General features: G+C 38.3%; 1 protein-coding gene across 1 annotated transcript in view; it reads right to left on the bottom strand.

Moving 5' to 3' along the window:
- Nucleotides 1-2,388: 2,388 nt before the first annotated feature.
- The window catches only part of FGD6 (FYVE, RhoGEF and PH domain containing 6), a 71,049-nt gene continuing 48,289 nt past the window's right edge, over nt 2,389-25,148 (bottom strand). The window contains exons 10-22 of the mRNA XM_086461839.1: nt 24,595-24,645; nt 21,767-21,825; nt 21,574-21,645; nt 21,006-21,074; nt 19,306-19,389; nt 18,036-18,115; nt 12,229-12,331; nt 11,564-11,710; nt 10,611-10,713; nt 8,530-8,657; nt 7,687-7,815; nt 5,153-5,301; nt 2,389-2,425 (exon numbers count right to left, since the gene is read on the bottom strand). Of these exons, the coding sequence (XP_086317965.1) occupies nt 2,389-2,425; nt 5,153-5,301; nt 7,687-7,815; nt 8,530-8,657; nt 10,611-10,713; nt 11,564-11,710; nt 12,229-12,331; nt 18,036-18,115; nt 19,306-19,389; nt 21,006-21,074; nt 21,574-21,645; nt 21,767-21,825; nt 24,595-24,645 (1,211 nt within the window). The remainder of the gene's footprint in view (nt 2,426-5,152; nt 5,302-7,686; nt 7,816-8,529; nt 8,658-10,610; nt 10,714-11,563; nt 11,711-12,228; nt 12,332-18,035; nt 18,116-19,305; nt 19,390-21,005; nt 21,075-21,573; nt 21,646-21,766; nt 21,826-24,594; nt 24,646-25,148) is intronic.

Below are 25,148 nucleotides of genomic sequence, written 5' to 3'. Positions count from 1 at the left end.
TACTCAAACATGTTCACGAGGGCAATTTATTTCACACAAAATTAGACTGCAGTATGTGTACTATTGTTCTTAAGGCTCCATTCCTATTTCTGTCACAGAAAAGTTTTTTGAACAACTGCTCCTGGAAGAAGTCCTCCAATTTTTACAGTATACTTTAAACTATTTTCAAACTCTGCACCAAAGTGAGAGGTAGTTTGACACCACACATGAGGCAGAACTTGGGACACCTTTTTCAGTATGTGTTTTGACACTACCCTGTTCTGCAGCAGAGAGATCAATATCAAACCATAAATTGAAATTAAATTAGCGTGCTCCTAGCCAAATTTCTGATTCATTTGCTGGTTCATAGCTTTCCATCTTAGTTGGTGTGCGCTCCCTATACAATATTAAGAAGCTCTTCCCTTCGATAATACCAACTGGAAGAGCAACATCACATCTTTGTTAAGACTGGTATCAGTTTTGGTTTGGATACAGTAAAAAAACATGTCAGAAATCACCCTGAAGAGACATGCTAATAGCTTAGGTGGCTTCAGTCAGCAGCTGGTTTTGAAAACTAAGTAAAAGCCCTTTATAACAAGAGAAAAATATTAATTTATCATGTTTGTCTTAAAATAAAAGAGAATAAAGGCTTTGATCAGACTCCCACTGAGTATCAAACACTATCTGGTCAAATCTCAGGTGTTCATGAGGGAAGCCAGATCTATAGCCTTAAGTCCCTGATTCAGAAAGGTGCTCCACTGAAATGCTTGAAGTCAATTAATTTACTTGTATACTTAATATTAAGAATCAGGCTTCCAAGGCCATTACTAACTTAACAGAAGCTCTGGAAAAATCAAGCTTCCTCAGACCTATGTTAGTATCTTAGACCCGATCTTGAGGTATTTGAGGGAATAAGAGAATTTTGGTTTGCATTTTCATTCTTAGCCTTTCTGTAATGACTACTAACTATTCTACCATCTATTCTCTTTCCTTTGTGAGGCCGTAGAACAGCTATTAACATGGACTCAAACTATTAATTCAAAGTAAATTGCTCTTAATTCTGTTACCACAAATAGCTTGATTCAGAGGACTACTGAGAAGCACTCATACAGTAAAATTAACTGGCTAAATATGCCATGCATCTGACATTAAATTGGGTTCCTTTCCTGTGTTTTTCATAGTTCTAGTTCCATTTATGCTATTACAGTGCTAAAAAATTTTCAAAAGTTAAATAGAATAAATGCACCAGAATCATCAGTAAGTATTTCCTAATGAGGTATACTGACAATTTTCTTAAAGAAAACCCCCCCAAACACCTAAAACTGAATTGTGTTTTAAAGTGTTGCACAGAACAAATCATAGTGTAAACAAAAGGTATTTCAAAGAATGGTACACATTTCAATGCCATCTGCACCAAAACCCCTGGTTTTTCTTGGTATGGCAATTCCAGTTTAAACATAATATTTAAAAATAGATTAGTTCAAAATTTTGGGAGAGGGAATGCATATATTTGTTTAACGTTCTTTGAACAATAATTTATACAGTGTTTCATACTGTGTTGAAAAAAAGATTATTTCATCTTTTCCCTGTATATCAAAAATGCATTTTTTACTCTGCTTTAAATTACTACTGGAAACATAAAAGAAAATACAGCCTGCAGTTGTTTGAAGATAATTCATTTAGTCTCTTTGGCATTTGTAGTACTGTAAAAGCTCTAGTGCCTTATCTCTGTAGTTGCAAAGTCTGTTTTAAAATATTTTTCCCTTTGCTCTTTTTTAATAATTGAACTGTCCTTTGCAGTTGCTTCTGTGATACAGAATTTGTTGTACTGTTTTAAAGTATGCAAGATTTCAACTGCCATTCAAGGAAAGGAGCAGCAATATTATACAACTTCTCATAAAGGAGTTTACACAGCCAACAGACCCAAACCCTTTGAAATTCCTATTCTGATCAGTTCTTGCTAAATCGCAAAGTGAGCATCAGCAACTCAAGACCTATACACAAATCAGGAGGAACTGTACAATTGCAACAGATTTGTTTTGTGTTTTTTTGTTTTGTTTTGTGTTTTTTAAAAAAGCACAAACATTAGGAATATGTTGACCAGCCACCTGCCATTCTGAAGACGTAGGCGCTTTGGACCTCGCTGCAGACCTCACAAATAATTCTGACCATTAAAGTAAACATTGGAATTTAATAAATTAACACATTTTGTATCAACACAGAAATACACACAATTCTTTAAAAAAATATTACCTTACACTAAAAATGTAACAACTCCTAATCCTGACAAATATACAATTTTGTGTAGGTTGAGGCGGCAGGATTCCGTTCCTTTGAACAGCTGCTGTACTGTTTTACCACCATCCTTGGAGATTTTCCTTTAAACTTGTGGACACGACGCTGACACTGCTATAATACAGTGCCTTCTTGAAAAGCTTCTATCCACCTATTAGAAAATTAAACATTGTTAGGAAGTTGCTGGTAAAAGTCTAAATCCCACTGCTGTGACTAGCTACAAGAAGTAACATCATACTTCCACTACCAGTTGGTCTGTTAGTGCCAATGCCAGAAACCTATCCAACAAGTCCAAACGTACAGATGTATTAGGTATCAGTACAAGGCCAGAGGACAGAAACATTTTTCCACACCTCTTCCATACCGGAGTTACATGCATAAAGAACAAGTGAAGCTGGGGAATCAAATGATCACAGAGTAGCATATGCCAAGGTTCTGCCAACTGTAATAACACGACTGCGTGCCCTCTAAAAAAACACCCCAATGCTCCCTTCTCCTATTTCACTGCAAACATGACCTGGGATGAATCAGGACACTACTGTAACTGTAACTGAGGTGGCCACCTGCATAACCCACACCCTCTGCTTCTGCAGCTGGTCCAAGGATATTAGTGAAGGACTAGTGGGGCTGAGGGAGGAAGCCACAGGGCACGTGGGCTGGGGTGGAGGAATGGCGCCTTTGCGTGATGACAGAACTCTCTATTCATACACACACACACGCATACGTGCTACTACTGAAACACATATTAACAGATACCCTGGATATTATACCTGTGAAAATACAAGTATATGTAAAGGTGGGGGAAGTCCCAAACCGCTGATCCAAGGTGTCTCAAACTGGAAATTCAACGTTAATATTCAGATACTTTTACCCCCTATAGCTGTGGTTTCTGTTCCTACTTGATTATGAAGGTGATAAAACATTCTCACCTTCTCAAGGATGCTGCACAAATTAATGTTTCTGAAGCACTCTGATGCTACACTGACAAACACAGTAAAAAATGGAATAATCCTATCTTCAGAGTGAGGGCTGAACTGTGTGCATGTAAAGGTATGAAGCCCACATACTGATCTGTTTGTTTTTTCTCCCGAGTGAAAATCTAGCAAGAACTGAATGAGACAAAGACTGTAAAATTTTCTTTATCACGGAAATTCAAACCTGTCTCAGTATTCACAGGGTATCTAAACATTAGTCACACAGATGCCGGCTCCTCCTTGCCCTGAGTGTTTAACTTTGTAACTGTGTGCGTGTTCTTTGAATCAAGCACGTGTAAGTGCTTGTGCCCATCTGCACACACAACTCAAACTTTTATCCCTTACTTTTTAAGGTTCATTGTGTTTTCCACTGCCATATATTCATTAAGAAGAACTAAAATGAAATACAAACACAACAAATTCATAAACAGCTTAAGCACTGCACTGGACTAAGAAATTCAAAAGTTCATCAAAAAGTAAGTATCTGTTAAAATTTAGTACTGCACTTACAAAAATCTATCAGATATTTATTTGGCCCTAACAGGAAAAAATAGTGTCCGCTGAGGCAAACAGGCCAACAGTATATTCTTTGTTTTTTCTTTCAATGCTATTGAAGCAGCATTCATTCTGGAGGTTCAACATAAATCTCCTAAGGATATTAAATACTTGGAGAAAGCTTGCAATTTAAGGTACTTAATGTTATTCCTAGCCTCAGTAAAATAAAGCATGTTCAGTTTCAAGTTTTCCTACTGATGACCAAAGCCATTGTCTGAATAGGAAAACAAAGCTATTGAATGCCTTGGTTTTTTTAGTTTTGTTTTAATAGTACAAATGAGGACACAATGGAAACAAGAGAGTAGTATCTTAATTAACAAGGAAGCATTTGTGTGCTTCTGTAAGACAAAATGCCTTCAAAAATCAAACAAAGACTTCCAGATTTTGTGTGTAGAGAAGTGTCGTTAAGCATGTTCTCAGCTGTTCAAAATTTTCAGTTGTTTTGGGTACTCTGCTTTTTTAAAACATCCCTATTTGCTCAAAACTGTACCTGCAGTCATTTGAATGATTAAATATTAATAACAGACTAGTTAGCACATGAAATCTGTTTTATTAATGTAAAATTCATTTGGGAAAACTGCAGTGAAAGAGGTCAGATAAGCTAGGCACATAGGCAAGATAACTTGAATGTATTGCTTCCATGCTCATTTCTAGTTTACTCCATGATTCATATAGCAAATGCTTTCTACTGATTAATGACCAAGCTCCTAGGTTATTTTATATAAAACACACACACCACATAAATTCATAAATATAACTCCAAACTCAGACACATCAGCAGGACTTGAAATTAAACAGCTTGTGTGAGTGTTCTTTGAATTCAAGCTTTTGGTCTGAATGTACTAAGCATGCCCAGGTGCTCACGCACATCTGCACATACACGTCAAACTTTTGTCCCTTACTTTCTAGGGTTTGCTTTATTTTTCACTGCATATATATATATTCATTAAAAATAGCTAAAATTTACAGCTGGAAATCAAAAAAAGGGACATATAATTTAATTCTTAAAACATTTTCTGGATTTCTCCAAAGGTAACATTCAATTTTCACTTGAGCAAACCAGGGACAGAGGAATGGCCTAGGAAAAAGAAAAATTTCTTATTTTATCTTACGACTTTTCCATTCTCCTTCGTTCATTCTTTTGCAGATGACAGTCTGCTTCTTCATTTAAAGCATTTCAGAAGTCCTAATGAAACCAGGACCTTGTGTTTAACTAATTTAAAAGTTTTATTTACATATTAGATAATAAGCATCTTTTGTACATATGCTTAATCTGCGAGTATTAACATTCATGACTTCTGAAACATTTTCTAGAAAAAAGTAACAAATTAATTCAAACCGTTTCTTACTTTTGAGCTGAATGGGGATCATCTGCTTTGAATATGTAAAATAAAGTGTTTTTGTGCAGTAAATGGAACACTCTAGATTCTGAGTTTTCATCTTTTACTTCACTGACTGTGAATCCAAGTAAAGGCTGGCTCTCTAATGCTGCCACATCCTATTTCACGGGGAAAAAAAGCAAACAAGACAAAATTAGAGCTTGTAGGACATACTAAGGAATGCATTTAGACTTTACTCATGCACCATACCATTGCGACAGATTATAAAACAAACAAGTTGTTACAAATAGTCATGCGCAAAATGTCACCTTTTATAGTCTCCATGCATGAATCAGGGGACAGGAAATAACAAAACCTCGTAGACTTTGACATCGCTGTTCCTCTTTTTATATTCCTGGTAACATCTACTTGTCTTTCACTGTATAATCTCATCATTCTGCCTGGTAAGGACTTCTTATATCAAAATACCAACTACCACCTGGCAACAGACCAAAGGTCCATCTAGCCCAGTGCTCACTCCAACAACCTTAGTAGTGAGGAGTTTTTAGTCTTAAAACTGATACGGGATGCTATAGCTGCACTGAGTATGCTAAAAGGAGGAGCTATGGATGTAACCTAAGTTTTCAAGCACTGGAGTCACACCTCAAATACTTTGGATGGATAAACTTATTTTTCTTTCTGTTGCTGAAAATTAATAGGATAGGGAAAAAGAGTTGCTGAGTGTTCACAAGTGGTTGGCTAGGAAAGAGTAAAAAGAGAAGTTGTACCTTTTTACCTCCTCTTCATTTAATTTCAAAACCTGGCTAAAAAGGCAACATTTTCCCTTCCTCATTCATCTCAATCACTCCCTTTTTTTATACTCCTGTCTTTTAATTAATAAATACAATGCATAGTATTTTTGGAAAGAAAAAAAATTAAAAAGGTATTTTCATCCTGTGGGAATTCCAAAACAGTGTTTTGTAACTAGGGAGGGTCCTGCAATGCTTCTGAACAGAAAGAATAAACAAAGACTGTTCATAAACACCAACACATCAGGTGAAGACTTTGGTAATTACCTCTACATTGAAACAAGAGTAGCCTGTGAAAGCAGCATTTCTTGATACTGGAAAACAGTCGAGTAAGGCTTAGCAATCTGCTTTACTATCTTAGGTCTTTGTACCACTACTAAGTGGGGTTTTTACCACTTTGTATCACTTGGAACTAACAGAAGTAGCCTAAGTGGGGTTTCCTGGCCAAAGCCACACTGGACCTTCCCCTTGAGACTCTAAGCAATGCCTCCTGCAATGGCTCATCAAGATGAAAAATAAAGACAGATATTCCTTAGTTTAAAGGAAACAGGAGTTAATTTTGTGATTGCGAGCTGCAAACTGAAGCTACTCTGGAAGGCTGATATCTCAGAGGAAGCCAAACAAAAGAAAATTTTAAGGTGACTGTCACAGACTAATGTGTCTTTCTTTACAGTTGCCAAAGCCTCCTTTACAACTGCCAGAAGAGACACAAAATTTTTCAAATCTTTGCAAAAGTAATTGTTTTGTACATAGTTATTTAAGATATTTTTAGAACTACTTTTTTTTTTTTTTTCCCTACTATTGCCAATGCTATGGTGGAAATAACATCACAGGTTCTGGACATAATTCAGAAGTTCTGAAATAAAGGTTGGCACTACAGCAGGAACAACCCAGGAACAAATCTGAGCACAAACCAGGAAATAACTGGAGTGAGGGTGGCATGGGAGTGAAGACAGGTAATTCTTTACACAGTCAGAATAGGTTGGGCCTTACACTTTGAAAGAAAGTGAGGGATAGCAATACATTTAAACAGATGCTTTGGATATTTTGCTCTTGAAAGCTATTAGCAAGCTATAACATATAATAGAAAAAAGCAAAACCCAAGATCTTCCAGTGCTACAATACATTCACGTATGCTGCAAAACATTATAAGATGCAATAAAAAGTACATCGTCAGCACATGCTGGGATGTGCAGGAGCTTATATGTATTGGTTAGAGATTATTCCACACTGCAATAGGACTACACATTCTAAATAAAAAAGCAAATGCCATTAAATAAGATGCATTTCTTCTTTCCACTGCAGCACTGTATATTAAATAACTCCAGGCTGAAGACAACAGATTGAGAAGAAATAAAGAGATTTAGTTTGCTCGTTTTCCAAGCATTCAAAATACCTTATGGAACTGCAGAACAGGATACTTCAAGACGCTTTTATAATGTTGGCTTTGCCACTAGTCAGTGTGATGCATCCAAACAGACCCCTGTGTATTCAACTGACTCAGAACATACCTACAACTGTGCAATGGTGTGCAGTGCAGAGGTACTCAAAGCTAGGTCTGGAATCAGAAACAGTGTAGCTATGTCAGCATATTATGGTGCCAAGCTCACTGGGCCTTTTCAAAATACTACATTGCAATCAGACCAATTACTGTAAGTTGATCTAATTTTATAGCTTGTTTCTAGATCACAAAAATAAACAACTTTGTTACAAAGATAGTATTATCATTGGATATTTGATTTCCTGGTCTCTTACCTCGCTAGCAGCATATGTGTATAGCACCTTATTTTTAATAACAAACCATAGGTGTTTCCATGGTTTCTTACTGCCCTTAGATCTGTGTAAGTAGCCACTCATTGTAGAGTCTTCTGTATTTGCAGAAACCTGAAGAGAGAAGAAAACCCAAACAAACCCAAAGAGTTATGTATGCATCTGTCCCGGTTCTCGCAGTACAGCTTTCTTTAAAACAGATTTCCAGAGCCCTGTCCTCTCAAAGACTCGAGTTCTTACCTGATCTCAAGTCAATGCTGCTAATTAACTCAGATGGCTGAAAGAAAAACAATTTTGTCTGCTACCATCTATCTGGTCTGGAAGAGAGGTTTCCACAGTCAACTAAGGGTTGGAACTTAAATTGCACGCAACAGGACAAGAGAAGGCCGAAACACTGAGGATGACATACAGTTGAAGAACACACATTCCTATAAGAAGAAAAATTACTTCCTCTCATTCCCAAGACCACCAGTGTAGGCAGGCAGAGTTTAGCTCTATCTTTCCTAATCTTAAGCCAGGAGCTGAGTTGGTGTAGAGTCTTCTCATTGACTGTTGGTGCAGAGGTAAAACACAATTCCTTGAAACACAGGGAAGCAAGAAAGAAATTACAATTCCAACTCTCTCTCTGAATCACAGTCTCAGAGGTGTTTATACACTGCTTCATAATTCAGGTCCCTGCCTACATAAAACTAAGGCCCAAACTGCTGTTACGGGCAAATTTTGACTTTTGATTCTAGAAAAGTTGGCTAAAATATGGAATTATTTTTTTCGTTGTTACTATTGATGATATAATACCAAGGCATTACTTTTGACCAATAAAACACTTACTTCTTTGAGGGCTGCAGGAATTTTTTTCTGCTTTCTTCCAGAGGGAATACTATGCAATACTGTAGACAAGGCACTTGATGGAGATTTATGGTTGACTGGGGATCCGCTCTTAGGAGTGCACTGGTTTTCTAAAATGCACAGGATGAATACATTGCTTTCATGTCACAGAAGACTCAACACAGGCAATGATTCTTGGACTCTTTTTTTTTTTTTTCTTAAAAACAGCCAACATTTTTATTCTGATTACAGTGTTACACCAGTAACACCTAATCACATTAAATTCAGTGTTGAATTAACTTGTCAGTATTATCATCAACACCATGAGTTAGAAACCCCCAAATCACAATCAGACTAAAAAAAACCACAAGAAATTTAAAACTAAACGGATTGTCTTGTTTCTTTTCAAAGTCCGTTTTCTTGATGTTGAACTACCTTTGCCTATAAACAGGGTGAAAATTAAGTCTTAAAAACCACACCAAATTTTTAGAGCTGTCCTCTGCAGTTCAGTCTGTGCTTCACCTCTGTTCCCCAACTCTGCCCTTCAATTCTATACATCTGTATCTTCTCAGCTGTTTTCAGTATCGATGCTGTAAGGCTCCTCTTCCAGCATCATTCCATCACGCACATGCTTCTGGAGATTCCTGTCTGCAGAGCATGTGCTGTCTTTCTCCACTGCTGCAGGCAGTTCCTTCATCTCTCTTGGAAGACTTATGCAGCACTTCTTTTAAATCCCAGCTCCTTTAAAATTCCCTTTTCTAGCAACACCCACCACTGTTTTACAGCCCAGCCTGGAACAAGTAGCTTCATTAAGTCTACTTCTAGAGTTGTCCCTGAACACGGTGAGGCTTTGAAATAATGAGCAGAGCAGGAGAGTAATTGGATTGCCAACTGTACTGTGCCTGCTCTGCAGCTCTTTTCCCAGCTAAAAGCACCTGCAATTGCCTGCGGCACAGCAGCCTCTAGTGCCCAACGCGGAAACCTTCACCATCATTGCAGGCTCTCACCAACAAATTCAAGGGTTGTTGATGCTGCTTTCTGCATCCCCACGGGAAACGACACACCCAGCATGCCAGAAGCCATAGCTTGATTATTTCACTGGGGCAACACAGATTTCGTGGTACCCTAGAGAGCTTGTGTCAAACTGGAGCTTCTGCCAGAGGGAGGGGCAGCAAACTGTTTCAGTCCCTGCTCATGGCTTGTTTGCGTATGTTATACTAGAGTCTTTGGACAGAATTTAGAGCAAGTCTTGTGGGATGGGACTGGATTCCCACCTCACTGGGAGGTGCCTCCATTGATTTTACATTCATTTCTGCATAATGATATGAAGCTCCTTCAAAGAGATGGATTTGCCTTCTCTCAGGATGACAAGGAAACTGACCCTGGACCTCCTCTCTAAGCAAATGTTATTACCACTAGGCTATCAAACCCTTGCCTTCCAGCAGGCACCAGTAGTACCACGTTCTCTGAAAGTGTTTCAATGAAAATAGCTCTAGCTGTGGTGTTTTACATTGAAATCCATGTTACCAGCGTGCAGTAGGCAACACTTAGCACTTTGCCCTCAGAACTGAGGCGCAGATATGCCAACTTCTTAAATTCCAGATGAGCCGAGGCTTGAGGCTGAAGAGACTCAGCTTCAGTGAAATGAAGGCCTATGTCTTTACAGAGCCACAGAACTTCAGCTATCTCAGCAGCTTAGCTGGCAAAAATGAAGTTTACAGGCATACAAGTTACAGAGAGTAAAAGTACGCATGAACCCACTGGGAGGTCACGATAAGCTGCAAGGACTTTAAGGGACACTTGTACCCTGTGATTAATGAAAGCAATGTAACACTAGTTATCTCAAAAAGAGAGCAGCATAAGCAAATGCATGCATGTTTCTGGAAGGAAGAGCCAGCGTATTGCAAATTCACTTCCTAGCTTACTCCACAGAAACTTGTTTGGGCTCTTATAACCTCAGATGCCTATCACTTTTCAGGCACTAGCAAAATTAGGCACTTGAATGCAGCAGTAAAGATGAGGCACAGACATACCATGATAGTAAGGGCCACAAAAATAAGACAATTTGTGAAGATTTTTTTTACCTTGTTTCTGTAGCTCCTTGAAGCAATGATCACATACTCTTGCTGGCTGGTTTTTCATATAGTCTAAACCATGTTTATTTGATGAACAAGCTTGACAGACAATCTGGAAACAGATAAAAGCATTATTGTACGTGATGTGCACCTGAAAATGAACAAATGCTCAAAGATGTTCACTTCAGCACTGTTAAGCCCATAACAGAACCTGAAATAGGCACTATTTTACACTGAAAACTGTTTAAGATCCCGGCTTTTCTCTATGTCCTTATGTTCAATGTGCTGCTATTTCCTCCTATAAATGATAAAAATTTAAATATAAATCACTGCGTTACACAAGTCAATAATCCAACATTAACAATCCATGAAAAGTAGAATAAGCCCTACTGTGTTACTGAACTGTTTAAATCATAAGCTCTTAAAGAAATAACTAAAAATAGTTATCGCTCTCTTGACAATTTCTCCACAACACAGATGTCTCAACTACACTGAATTCTGTATTCACTTGATTAAGACAAGAAAATAAAGGTTTATTAGACATACCTTTCATAAGTGTTAAATATAAATAAGCTCAGTACTAACTTAAAACCAACATTATTTATCATATGAAAATTAGTAGGGAAAATGTTTTTCTCATTTCAGCTAACATTCTCTGTACTACGTAATTGCAGAAGCAAAGACAACCATAAATAATACTCAAAAATGCAAAATAAGAAACATGCAACAGGTTAAAAAGTTTGGACACCTGTCTGTCATAACACCTCACTCAAAAAAAACCCAACCCCAACCAAAAAACCCCCCCAAACACCAAGCAACCCCAACATGTTTTTAATCCATGCAATTGTGTCATAGTAGTGTTCCCTTAAAAGAGTTGTGGTGGTGCAGTCAGGCTCTATCTGTATTTCTCACACAAGGAACCCAAATGACTAACGGAAAAGGTAATTGCAAAATTGCCCAACCTTTCCACATGCCCTGCAGTGATGCCTTCTCCATGTTAATGTGAATTCGCTTGTACAGATCATACACATTGTGGCTCGAGTATCAGGGATCCAGATCGGAGCCTTTGATCCCAGCGGACTATCTTCTTCCTGTTTCTCTGGATCTGCCTGAGAGAACATAGGCAGAACACCATTGCATTCAGTGATCAGAAATAAATTAATATTTATCAGTGATTATATGTTAACTCTAATTCTGTTGGAAAGCCTTCTCTGATAAATTGTCCTGGTCTTAAATGTTATCTCCTATTTCATCAGTGACCATTATAAGGCAAGCCTGAAGACAGAGCTGCATTTAATTAGTTCTAAAAGGCTGTGTGACTTTCAAGCTTTACGAGCCTATTCCTATCAATAGCTGCTATTTTTAAAAATCTTTTAATTTCATCTTTCTGTTCACAAAATTACCAAGAGAATTGAGTAAGATGGTTTGTTTTTTTTTTCAATAAAATAATTTTACATTTATGAAGTAGATACTATTATGAAATAACATTCTGTTCTATCATCTGTTCACTTATCATTTATCATCCTGTTTTATTATTCATCATGGAATGCCTCTTGTTTCTCTAAACACCCACAAAGAAACTTTATATTCAAAAAGGGAACAAACCAACAACAATGGTGTGATGTACCTCTTCAAGACTTTTGCTAGGATTAAATGTGATTCTCTTTTTTGTATATTCTTCAATTGACTTGGAGATAGCTTCTAACCACTCATCTCTTTCTGTAGCAGAACTGTTGGAGGAAAAAAGAAATCTAAAAAACTAAGAAGCAATTGTTGATTAGAATTCCATTAGCTTTATTACACATTGACTTAACTCTCTTGCAATTTAATTTTTATAGACCATCTCCAGTTCCTACTGAAACTGGCATTATTTTTCTAACTGCCTGCATGGTGTCAGTTATTTGTGTTGATTTAACACTAAAAAAGATTTCTCTGTCAGTTGTTAGAATGTGGATTCCTTCCCTCCATTTCCTCCTTCCAAAATACCCTGGTTGTTTCAAGGCTTGTATGTCATTGCTTCCTCCTTCTCCCTGGACCCTTGAATAGCTTGAGTAACACTGGTGTAAATGGTGCTCCCAGAACAAAGGCGTGGGCCCTCCTCCTTCTGGAAAGGGACTCTAAGATTTCAGCAAGCCTTTCTCCCCCTGCTTTCCTTCTGCCTCAGGGTGCAGTTTGTTATACTCAACCCCGTGAAACCCCGAGCTTCTGTCAGAAAAAACATACTGTCTCTTCCCCAGCCTTGTGCTTCTGACTGCTCCTACCAGGTCATACTGCTTTGAAATCATTATTTTTTTCCAAATTTTTCCATTGGATTTGCTAACCCAAAGAGATAAACAGACGAGCTTACTGTATCTCTTTATCCCACAGATGGTGGATCACTAATCAAGTGCAAGGAAAGCATTAGGCTCAAGTGGCCCGGCTTGGGAAGCAGAGAGAACAAGAAGCCCCCAGCACAGAGGAGCCTGCAGCTATACTGGATTATGTGCAATGCCAAAGCACTTCTCAGGCTGTGGGCACACCACTGCTTTCATGTAATACAAATCCACGCTGCTGCTGCTGCTACCACAAAGGGCAGTCTACTATACTCCCTCTCAGCCACTACGTCTTATTTTCTCCCTTGTGCCAGAACACACACAGCTCAGCAGTGGGCTGTAAGTGCAGCTGGCTGGACTGGGAAATGAGTCCATATTAAAGCAAGCCATCCACCCACCCTTTCTCTGGATCAATTTACCAACTGGGTTCAAGCAGCTAAATAACTACTTGTGCCAGCCCCTTGGAGGGTGCTCTGAGGAAGGAAGAAGCAGTTTTGTGGCAGAGGAACAGCTAGACTGCTTGTTTAAGATGCCATGCCAGCTTAAAAAAGGCTTCTAAAATTTAAACCAGTATCTACTACCAACAGTTTTTTTATTCCCCACTTCTCGAATAGTATAAAAGAAAAATTTTTTTAAACCAAGGAATTGAACATGATGAATATATGAAAAGGAAAGCAAGGGAGAAGGAAAGCAATGATTTAGGCAAATTAGGTGTGCAGCACCAATTACTGTTTAATGACTTTGATCATCTTTGAACCTTCAAGGAAAATACTTTGAGCCAGGGTGTTGAACTGGGTGAAACCGAGTACTATACAGAATCAGAGAGGACAAATCTGGTAAGGTAAACACAGGGGAAGCTTCCGAGGCACAAGGGGAAAAAACCCCAATCTAGTGCACAGAGCAACAAAATCAGAACAGAAGAGAAGAAATAAGATACAAGCAAGGGCAAAGAAATGTATTATTGTCTGTCCCAGTATCTCAGACTCCGAGTGAAACATTTTGTTCAGTTTATTTACCTTTGCTTCCTCATCTGGTAAGAACAACTGGTCTATATTAGCCACATAACAGTCATAATTCTAATCAACTCCTTCGGCTTTTTCAAAATCTGGTTACATTTAATTACGTTCCTAAAACTATATTAAATAATTAAATCTAAAGTTGAGACAGTTTTTGGAGATTAAGCATCCCCTGGTCATGTGGGGATTGCTATATACGGGGCTGCTCGCACAACGAGCTACATGGCTTACGCCTGAACACTTCACTAGGCAGCTCGCACTTGGCAGGTTTTCTAGTGCTAGCCTTTAGGGTTGTTTACAATCCTTCAGAACTTCAGAGCAAAGGCGGCGTCACCAGCAAATGAACTGATGTAATGGTTTGCTGGAGCAAAATAGGCAGTGTTTCTTCTGCTGTCGCTCCCAGCCCTCCCCCACAGCTGCACAACCCTACCACTTCCCTCGCTGCAGGTCTAGTATTCGTTGCATCTTTTCGAAAGTAATTTTGTTTTCTAAAATTGCAGGGTTTTCTTAAAGGTTTTTAAAATTACTATTTTTCATTTATTTAAGATGTACTGAAACAATAGAAAACTTTAAATGGACTGCAGAGAGCCCCAGCAATTGTTATTACTGGCAAACTTGTGTGCTGGGGGCACGCGTCGCAGCTGCCCAATGGAGCTAAGCAGTTAGGTGGTCCCAGGAGGGCTCACAGAATTATACCCCTCTTGTTTCCAGGATCAGAGCCTTAGGGCACTTCTCCCAGCTGAGCTAGTCTTGCAATGAGCTACCCTGATATTAGAGGAGGCGATGCAGGTATGTCTGCCTGGGGTAGCTCTTCACCAGCCTTATTGAGGGGGGCGGGGCCAGCCGGCCTCAGACCACATCACACTGGCACGGCTATTGTTTTCAGGACCAAAGCTTTACTTCTGTACAGTGCTGTCTCATGCAGATGTGCTAACTTGTTTCTCTGATTAAGAGATTACTAGTACAATACTGCATTGTACCATGTAAAACAATACACATTCCTACAGATATCCCAGGAAAACTGAAACCTCAACCTAGACTACAGAAAGCAGAATACTAATGCAGTAAAACTAAACCTGAAGTGACAAAGACTCTTGTCTAGGCATTAATCTATACTTCTGTTATTAACTGGCTTACATTTTATTACTAGCAATTTTTCACCAGATTAATTGCTCCCCTCCCTGTCTCTACCCCCAGGACCATTTCAAAATCTCTTCTTTGATGTACACTCCACATAATGCTTATTATTTGAAAAAAAATGTAAGTGAAATTCGTCTCCAATGTCTGTAAGATTAATTTGAACAGTTTTGTAGTTCATATTTTTACCACGTATGTCCTGGTTTCAGCTGGGATACATTTAATTTTCTTCCTAGTAGCTGGTATAGTGCTGTGTTTTGGTTTTAGTATGAGAATAATGTTGATCACACAGTGATGTTTGAGTTGTTGCTAAGTAGTGCTTATGCTAAGTAATGGATTTTTCAGCTTCTCACGCCCTGCCAGTGAGAAGGCTGGAGGGGCACAAGAAGTTGGGAGGGGACACAGCCAGGACAGCTGACCCAAACTGGCCACAGGAATATTCCATACCATATGATGTCATGCCCAGTACCTAAACTGGGGTAGAACTGGCCAGAAGGGGCTGGTTACTGCTCAGGGACTGGCTGGGCATTGGTCAGTGGCTGGTGAGCAACTGCACTGTGCATCACTTGTCTTTCTTGGGTTTCATTTCTCTCTCTGTTACCTTCCTTTTCATTACTATTATTATTATAATTATATTTTGGTTTTATTTCAATTATTAAACCGTTCTTATCTTGACCCATGAGTGCTACTGTTTTCCAATTCTTCTCCCTGTACCACTGGGCACAGGGAGGAGTGAGTGAGCGGCTGTGTGGTGCTTAATTGCCATCTGGGGTTAAACCACAACAATATAGAAGCCAAGAAGCTGTTAGAATGAGGTGTCATCAAAAGGAAGATGCAGTCTGCATTGACAAGATACTGATTTTCTTCACATCCAGGATATTTATCAATAGGAACAATATAATTAATTGGAAAAAATATATGCAATCACCTATTGTTGGTAGTTTTTCACTTGTTTCCCTCCTACATTGCAACAGACCCAGGCCTTGCTTACAGACAGAAAACAATCTGAAAATCCTCATTTACACCTGGGGCTCCCACCGCCTCCTTCATCCCAAGCAAATGCAACCTCTCTCTGTCACTGTTGTGTAACTTGGGGCCCTTGCACACACATAGCTTCCAGCAAGTATAAAAATAACAGAGCTGAATGCTCTCCAAAGATGCAAGATAAAGAGCACCAAAAAAGAAAGAGCAAATCAGAACAGCTTTAGTAGGTATCATGAGGGTAATTCCAGTAATTTCAAGGTCAAGACAAAGCATGTCACAAACTCTGCCCAATTTGATGAGAATGTTATATATAGGGGTTTTCCCCTATAGACCAGCACATATTTCACAGGAGTTGCTTTTAATCTACCACTTAGTCAGTTCCTCAAAATACCAAGTCTGTCCTGTTCTGTGGAAAATAGGTAGGTTGTACATCAAGATGATAATCTCTTCACAAGTTCCAACAATTTTTTTACAGTTTTTTAAAATGACTGAATTAGAAGTGAAATGCTGTTTCAAGTCAAGCAGAGATTAATACACATTGCCTACTGCAATCCCATAAATGTCTTCACGTATCTGTGCAACAGCCAGTCACCACGGCACCTAAGCAGCACAGCACAGACCTGCTCTAATTATACTGGAGAAGAATCATACCCCAAACTGTAAACCACATCTTTTTCTCCCAGTGTGCAAGAGAACCATGAGAAACATTTGAATTTGTTGAAAAAATACTCCTTTCAAGTCTGTTGTTATAAATAACTACTGCTCAGACAATTGAGCTACTTCCTTTGGCTACTTTGACAAGGTTAACTTCGGTCTACCCCTCAGCTAGAGATACTTTTATCTTTGTGCAGAATCCTCATGTCACTATTTACAAGGTCACACTAAAAGAAGCAGTCTGCCCTTGCTCAGCTTTGCTAACCAAAAGAGAAAACATGTCCGTCTCCATTGGTATCAGCACTGTCACAAATGTCAGAACATATAAAACTCCAACTCAAACACAGTGAAAACAACAATCCAAAAAACCAGGTCTTTGCTAAAGGCATCTTGGTGAAGGCAGACCAGAGCTGCTCTGGTTTAGTGGTCACGTATCCTTTTGCTGCTACATGGAGAATTTGGTTTTCTGGTAAAAATAAGCACCATTCCCATAATTGCTGCAATTTCCATAATTTCAGATTCACAGAGATCCACTTCTTGTTTTAATTACACTGTTATTTTATGTAGAAGACCAGAACGACAGAATCACAGAATCATGGACTTCTTCCAATTTATATCAGTAACCAATAATAATATCAAAATTGTCATGTTTCATATCCTGTCCTGCTAATGCACTGACAGAGCATAACAGTAACTTTGGAAGAAAAAAAAAATACCGAAAAGCAAAGCCTAAAAATTAATTGAGTTGAAACAATTTTAATTCTCGTTCCTCTCAAGGAAAGGCAGTGAGAGGATAATATTTCAATTTACTTAAAGTTTCTGAAGGTGCACCTAAGCTGAAAAGGAGGAACAAACCAAGAGTTTTATTCACTCTGATTAACAATTAACTATCTTAAGGACAGCAGAATCCCTACCAGCTGCAGCCTTAAGCCCAAATTGCTCAAATACCAGCCACCTTTACTATAAGCTTTTGTGCTTCTATCCATCACTTCACAATGAGCAGTCTTCCTTACAAGTCAGGGTGAACTGTATTTGAGACTACAAATTCATATGATATTTATGAAATTTATTACATGTGACCAGGCTTCCTTTCTGCCGGCCCATTTAAAAATAAACTTAAATTTTCAAAATCAGATTCTGAATGTGAACAAAAGAAAGTTTGAACAAAGCCTACCTTATTTCCAGAAACCCATCTGTCATTCCCTCTATTCTGTAATTATTCTAGCCAAGGCTAACTTCATTACATAAGTGCAAAATAAGTGATAAAAAGCTTACATGGCCTGTTTGAAATTACATGGGGTTTACATTCTTATTCATGAGGTAAGACTTACCTTGCTGAAAGAATGAAGGATCTCTCTACACTTTCAATGTTCAGTTCATTCTGATATGCTTCCTGGGTTGGCTTCTTAACCTTTAGTCAAGAGAGAAAACCTGACAATCAAACTGAAATAGTACTTTTATAGCTACTCTAGTTTTACCTACTGTAAAATCGCTTACATTTTTGTTGTAGAAGGGGTACATTGGAGAGAAAAATCTCAAAGGCAGGAGATCATACACCAGTTCAGAGTGTGCAGCTACACTAAGACTACATGCAGCCCACCATTTCATTTCACTGTGGCCTCCTCCATACAGACATGGGAGATGTACAAGGCAATGAAGCTCAAGAGCTGTTCAGACACCTCCTGCTGTGCTTCAACATGCCCAGGCCCGTTTCTCTGTAAGCACCTCCAGCAACTGGGCAAAAAAAGGCACTAATGCTGCTGCAGCACAAGGTGTAGCCCACCAGTGTACCCCAGAGTGTGCATCTGCCCATACCCCCAAGCGCAGGACCACTCTGCTGATACTTCTGAGCTACCAAGTTTCAAACTTAAGTAGGTTTAAAAGTTAAGAACGGTTTTGAGCCATCATGAGACATCTGCTGGCAGAAGAGATTTACAGCTCTGCCTGTGAAAGCTTGGACCTTGGCACCAGATCTGCACTGCAGCTGGACTTGGCGCTTTTCTCTGACAGGACCAGAGACAAGTTATTTGACTCCCGAGGCGATGGTTTGTTGTTCCCACTAACTGTCATGTCAAAGACCAGAGATCGTGTCAATATACGGCAAGCATGTCCCTTATCACTACCCAGAGGGGCTCAGGGCTTAACTTTGATGCTTTTCACAAAGGCTTAGAAACAAAAGACGTATCTTGCCTCACAGGTAGAAGATCTCTATAAACCACAGAGAACTTGATCCACCAGAAGCTTATCAGGCAGAGATGCCTAACCTCTGGGTGTGGCCAATAAAAAGCAGTTACAAGGCAAAAGTGAGGCAGTCTAAACAAAATACAATACAAAAAAATAAGTAGGCAGACAACTTCAAAGTAGGACAATACTGGATGAAATGTAGGTGAGATGATCCTGTGGCAACAGCGTTTTTTAGGGAAACCTAGATAGCAATCCCACGAGCCATATTATGCAAGAAACATTAAGCTTGTAGGATTGCTCTGGAACATAAGCACCTTTAATATCTCTTTCCAACAACAAACATAGTTGCATTTTGAAAATTTCAAGGCCTGAGTTTAAACAGATTTGGAGAAAGGCTCATTTTAACAAGTGACTCACCTTCATTCCAGCCAATGACAGCATGTTGTTGAGTTTATACATCCCTGACTGAACAGGAGTAGTATACAACAGGGCATCGTTGAACTGTAATACAGAAGCAATGCTTTTCAATGACTAAAGACTCTAAAGAGACAGATAATTTCAGATACATTTTACTGAAAGTACAGGACTTTTTGGCACTGAGATCAACTCTCCAGAAGGGTGTCTTCTACTTCCTATTATTCCACTTAGAACCCAAGAAACATTTTCATGTATGAATTTAGATAACAATAGGTGTCTATTTATATCCTCCTTATGTAAATATAAATTTGGTACACGAGTGAACAGTTCACAGATGTCAAAGAACAGGCTGTCAAAAAGGACAAGAATATTTCTCATGTACACAGCTATACTGTGTAACAAACTTCTTTAAACGGACATTAGGATTAACCATTCAAACAAAGCAAAACATTCCAGAAACTGAGATAGCAGAATTAAGATTAGCAATTTATGATTGTAAGGACAAACTTACCCACATGCACCATGTGAATTTTACCAGGTTAAATGTGCATCTACTGTTTATTTCCTGTTCTACCAGACTCGGCTTCATTCAGTGCACTTAGTGAACCGCTATTAAGCTGGTTTTTATTTTCTGTGTTGTTCAACACATGGACCCAAACTTCATTTACTACACATAAACACACAGGAGAAAACTGAACTGTCTCCTAAGTTTTTGTTGTGAGGTTCTCTGCAAAATAACTAAATGTTTCACAAGTCTTACAAAATCTTCACATGATTAATGGACAAATCACTGCTTAAGTGTCTAAAGGTATAAACGTTGTTTTATATCCACTGCCATCACCCCAAAAAAAAACAAAACAAAGAAAACAAGCTAGAGCCATTCAAATTAGCAACATCTGATTTGGGAAGTCCAGCTTGAGGTAGGCACCAGATTTTTGAGAGTATTACCTTAACTGGTATCATTTGCAGTTATCTCAGTGCTTTATCTGTTACAAAGCCACCTCCAGAGCATAAGACAGGCACTTGCAAGCTTAGAATACATATTCCATGAGTGCCTAAGGAAATATTTATTCATACTACAGTAACTACAAGACAGATTTCAGCCAGGACTGAGGACCAATAATGCCACAAATTACATTCGGCAACAGTTGCTTTACTATCTAAACAGAAAAGATAAACAAAAAGTTCAAGTGGAAACAGAAACTTCAGAGAGACACCAAAGTTTCAAGATGAAACCGGAGCAGAGACAGGAAGGGAATCCAGCACTTAACTTCCAGCCCAGTGCTTCACTCAGGATGCAAGTGGGCTAGTGCAGGGGAAGGACAGGAGGAGGCAGGGAGGCAAGGGTGCAATAGCAGCAGTGGAGTTATAGGTTTTAAGATCTGGTATAGCTAAGTAATGGATGGAGTAACTGTTTCAGTTTTCGCACTACCATAGATAACATCTTCTCATAAAAGCTCTCAAATTTTAAATGAGCGTTGCTCAAAATAGTACATTTTAGTGAGAAATGGTTTTCTATTGAAATTAGTGCATATGCAACAGATGATCTCTCTAAATTAGAACTGAGCAAGTAGAATAGCAGCAATTGATAATTTTTTCCACTACCTGAAGTTATTAGTTACTTATGTCTGCGGCGTAATGTGTCAACCACTGAATATTACACTAGTGTTAGGCACATAGCAACATACCCAGCTTCTTACCAGAAAAAACATACGTGGCTGCATGACCTTCCGTGACAGCTTCATCAGTGTTCCCTCCTTCAGAAAGACCTTGCAAATTAAAATAAGCAATTCAAAACCTAGCTTTTCAGGGCACAAGCCGTGCAAATGAGCTGACTTTTTAATTTTCTTTATTACTACTACTACTACACTTGAAGTGCTGCCGAGGTTTTGCTATTCTAGGTTCCCATTCTGAGAAAAGCTATTCATCCTCAGTTGTCTCTAAAAGACAGTGTGTGAATAGCTGCATTACAGTTTCCCACACTGAACTTGAAACCACGACAAATACAAGGTTAAGCTTGAGGAAAAAAACCTGCCTGCAAGATCTAGCAAGGAATCATATTCTAAAAATTGTAAGTTTTCATCAGATAAAAGTATAAAAAAAACCCCCACACATATGGAGAGGCAGTATGCATTTGACTGTTAGAACCAAATAATTAAGCGATGGACCATTTTTCTTCTTGGTATATGCCAGCTTCAGTACTTTGCTTGCATATCATCTGCGCTGCACTTTTACTGCGATCTGCTGAATGGCATCTGGAGGACCTACCCTTCCTGGCTGTACAATCTCATGGTGTCCATTTAAACTGTACTGAATCTGCATGAGTTTCTGAAAGTTATCCTACAGGGAGAAAAAACAAAAGGTAAGTAATTGCCCTTGCATCTATGACTTTTTTTTTTTTTAAAAAAAAAAAAAAGAGAAAAGCTTTAATCAACGAGCTTTCATAAGCCAAAATACTTACTCCCTGCTTCATGATGTCATTTGCATGGTTTGCAACTTCTATGACAACAGCTAGAGCATCTGAAGGATGAAGAAATTATGCTTTGGTTATACAGACTAGTTAGCACTGCTGTTATGTAAAGCACAGGTACAATATTGCCCTTCCACATCATGCCAAGATTCGAGGACCTGATTGTATAGTCACTGCGTTCAGGAGCACTTCCCATAGACCCCACAGTCTTTGGATCACGGTTTAATAAATATGCCCTAGCAAGTCATTGCTTCAACCAAGTGTCAATGATTTCATTTCTTACAGCTCACCAAAACATTCCACAAGCAAAAGTAAATTCTATTTAATAACTAGCAACTCAACTCTAATACACGTTAAGGCGTAACTGCAAAAAGGGGCTACATAAAAGGATTATGTAAATTTCTGAACAATGAGTGTATATGAGACAGAACTCATTCAAGGATCTTATCCAAAAACCTGTAATTTAGTTAAGTAGAAAAAAAAAAAAAACTAATTTAATTGAAAGCAACAACAACTGCTCTGATAAAATATAGTCTCTAAAGCATTTAACACCTTCTGAGTAACGGAAATGCAGACAGGATCTTCAAATAAAGGAACTACATTTGCTTAAAAGTCCACAGAGAAGCCTACCAAGCCAGGTAAAACCAATGCCTTGGGTTTTTTTCCCCAGATAATCATTAGAGTATTAGTACTGTAGAATGTATATACTTCCCTTATTGTTGAGTTCATATTCAGAAAGAAAGCGTGTTAAAAGATACAGCTTTCTGAACTGAAAGGTTCAGAAGGTCATGAAACCATGTAAGAAACTAAACTGAGGCGCAAACAAAAAGCTCCTCCTAAGGCAATCTAAGGAGAGGTTTTGTTCAAGATTTTCATGAACGAAGGCAATGCAAGCACAGGAGTCAAGCAGTTAAAAGGCATAGCACATATCAAGTATTTGATCAAAATTTAAGTTTAGATATAGATGTCATGATGTCAACTGAGCCTGCTGAAAAATGGCTGGTGATCTCCTACTAGGAAATGTTGGAGCTGCTCCAGCCAAAACACTCCCCAACTCCCATCCAATTGAAAGAAAATGAAGGAAAATTTAGCTAAATTCATGAAGACAGGAATGATTACCTGATTTATTTATTTTTTTGTTATACTTTCCTTCATCTATCAGCTATTATAGCCATTAAAAACTTAAAATTTTACTCACTGACTTCAAGAAAGATTAAAGAATGTTAAGAGAAAATGGGCTGGTTGTTGAAAGGAAAGTTCCAGGATCTCAGGGCTACTTATAGAGCCAAGACTAAAGAATCTAAACAACAACATAAAATAATCTATACAGACAAAGTCCATAAACAAAGTGGGTTTTGGCAGGGAAGAGCATTCCAATTCTTATACCACTTAGCTAGAGTCATGTATTCAAATAAAGGTCATCAGGAAGAATTGTGTGGTTTGGGTTTTTTCCCCCCAAGAGTACTAACCATAATCAAACCTAGTCGTATGCCGTTGTCCCCCGCAACAGAATTTAACAACTAAGCAAAGTCAGAACTAAGTTAAGCTTAATTATCACAAAGATCTTGATGAGTAAAGATTAGACTTTCTTTTCTTACCCAGTTTCAAAGATAGACTATCAAACATGTCAAGTGCATAAAATTAACACTTGTTACAACTAAGCTTCTGCTTTTATCTTTGATGAATAAAGTACGAGAAAAATTGTGTGGAAGGTACATCTACAAAAACCACAGAAGCTGGAGAAATCACAAGAAAATGTGAAGTAAAATGTATATTTAAGTTGCTCACTTTTCAAGTGGTCATTTTTTAGTGTGCAGTGCAAGCATTAATTTGTTCACAGCCATAAGAAGTGCAAGACAAAAGAGTCATCATTTTAAATATTTTTGGCTTGTATTTTCAAAATACTCAAATAAATATGTCTGAATGTCCTAAGATAGATATTAACTCATAAATTTTACGGTACTGTATCAGCAAACAAAGCTATAAGAAAGCAAACTTGGCTCAGTGCGTTGAAGGCACTCATTTATTGCAGCCCAATCAACTACATCTACACAACCCTCCTAAATATAATAGGCTTGCACAAAGGCCACTAAAGAGACTGAAATAAGCGATGGGCTCGTGCAAATGAAATGGAAACATCAATGGGAGCATTTTTAGTACTGCTGAGGCACACACATGGAAGAAGGAAACAGCCTGAATGTAGTATTGCTACATTCAAGTTAAACCAGCTTAATCCCAAGCTACCATGAAACGTGTAGTCCTGTCCTCTTCCATCACCAACTATTCCTTCTCATTTCCTTGTATCTCCTTTCCCCCCCACAGGCAGGCAAACTTGTGGAAGTCCCTTGTGTTTGTTAAACTTGTGACAAGTCAAACTGGAGAACTCCTCAGGTTAAATATAATCCAGAGCAGCTCCTTGATCTTGTTCACTCCTGCCACATAAACACTTGTCATGGCACAGAAAGCAGGCCAGAAAGGCTCATAGCTGGGGGAGAACAGCTGGTAGACCAGACTGCCTATCATGAAAGGTTTACAGATGCAAGGACTGCCTCTTTCAATAGCAGTGCCTGAAATATCTGTGTAAGCTGCCTGTGGAACTTCACTCTTATCTCTTGGTTTCAACTCAAGGGTGAGCTAATACCACTGTCAGCTCCGAACTTTTCTGAAATACAAGTTTGCAATCTTTCAGTAACTCTGCTGAGAAACTTAGAACTAAATAGAAAACATATATTACTGGCTTCGCATTTTGCACACATTTAAAATATAGAAACATTATACGCACATAAGTTGTTATTTCTTTAATCTAAAAAGACATTTACCTTGAGTGTCCCTATAGTCTGCAGATTCTTCTAAAAGATTCTTTAAATAATCTGTGTAAAGAAAAAAATAATATAGAGATATTTTTGTTAAAGAAATAAACACCATCAGAAAGTAGTAAACCCCTTTCTTTTTCCTGGAAATCTGCTTTTTGGGCAGACCTATGCCACAAAGATCTACTACTAAATCTTTTAAATCTTTTGAAGTAATAACAAAAGGAAAACCAGCGTTTCTGTAATTAAAACTTATCATGATATCTTGCTTAGGAAAGAGGAGGTTATTGAACCAGTGGCCTTCTCCAAAGATAACTGATATATTGTATATGTTATTCCAGAATGAAACAAGCAAGTGAAAAATAAGTACATACTTGCAATCATTTACATTTAAGCTGATACAAAAAAAAGTTTAAAGATTATAGTTATTTGCCTGAGCACCTAATTTGTCTATAGGAGCTAAGAAAAAAAAAGTAGTCCATTACAGAAGATCTGATTATGATTAATATTTTTCAATAATAAAAGTACTGTACCCCCCACCAATACTCAAACAGGCATTTTTG

This window comes from Leptosomus discolor, chromosome 1, assembly GCF_034619465.1.
Source record: "Leptosomus discolor isolate bLepDis1 chromosome 1, bLepDis1.hap2, whole genome shotgun sequence".
NCBI classification, from domain to species: domain Eukaryota; kingdom Metazoa; phylum Chordata; class Aves; order Leptosomiformes; family Leptosomidae; genus Leptosomus; species Leptosomus discolor.
Note: the sequence above shows the minus strand (reverse complement) of the source record. Positions and strands in the feature narration are given on the sequence as shown.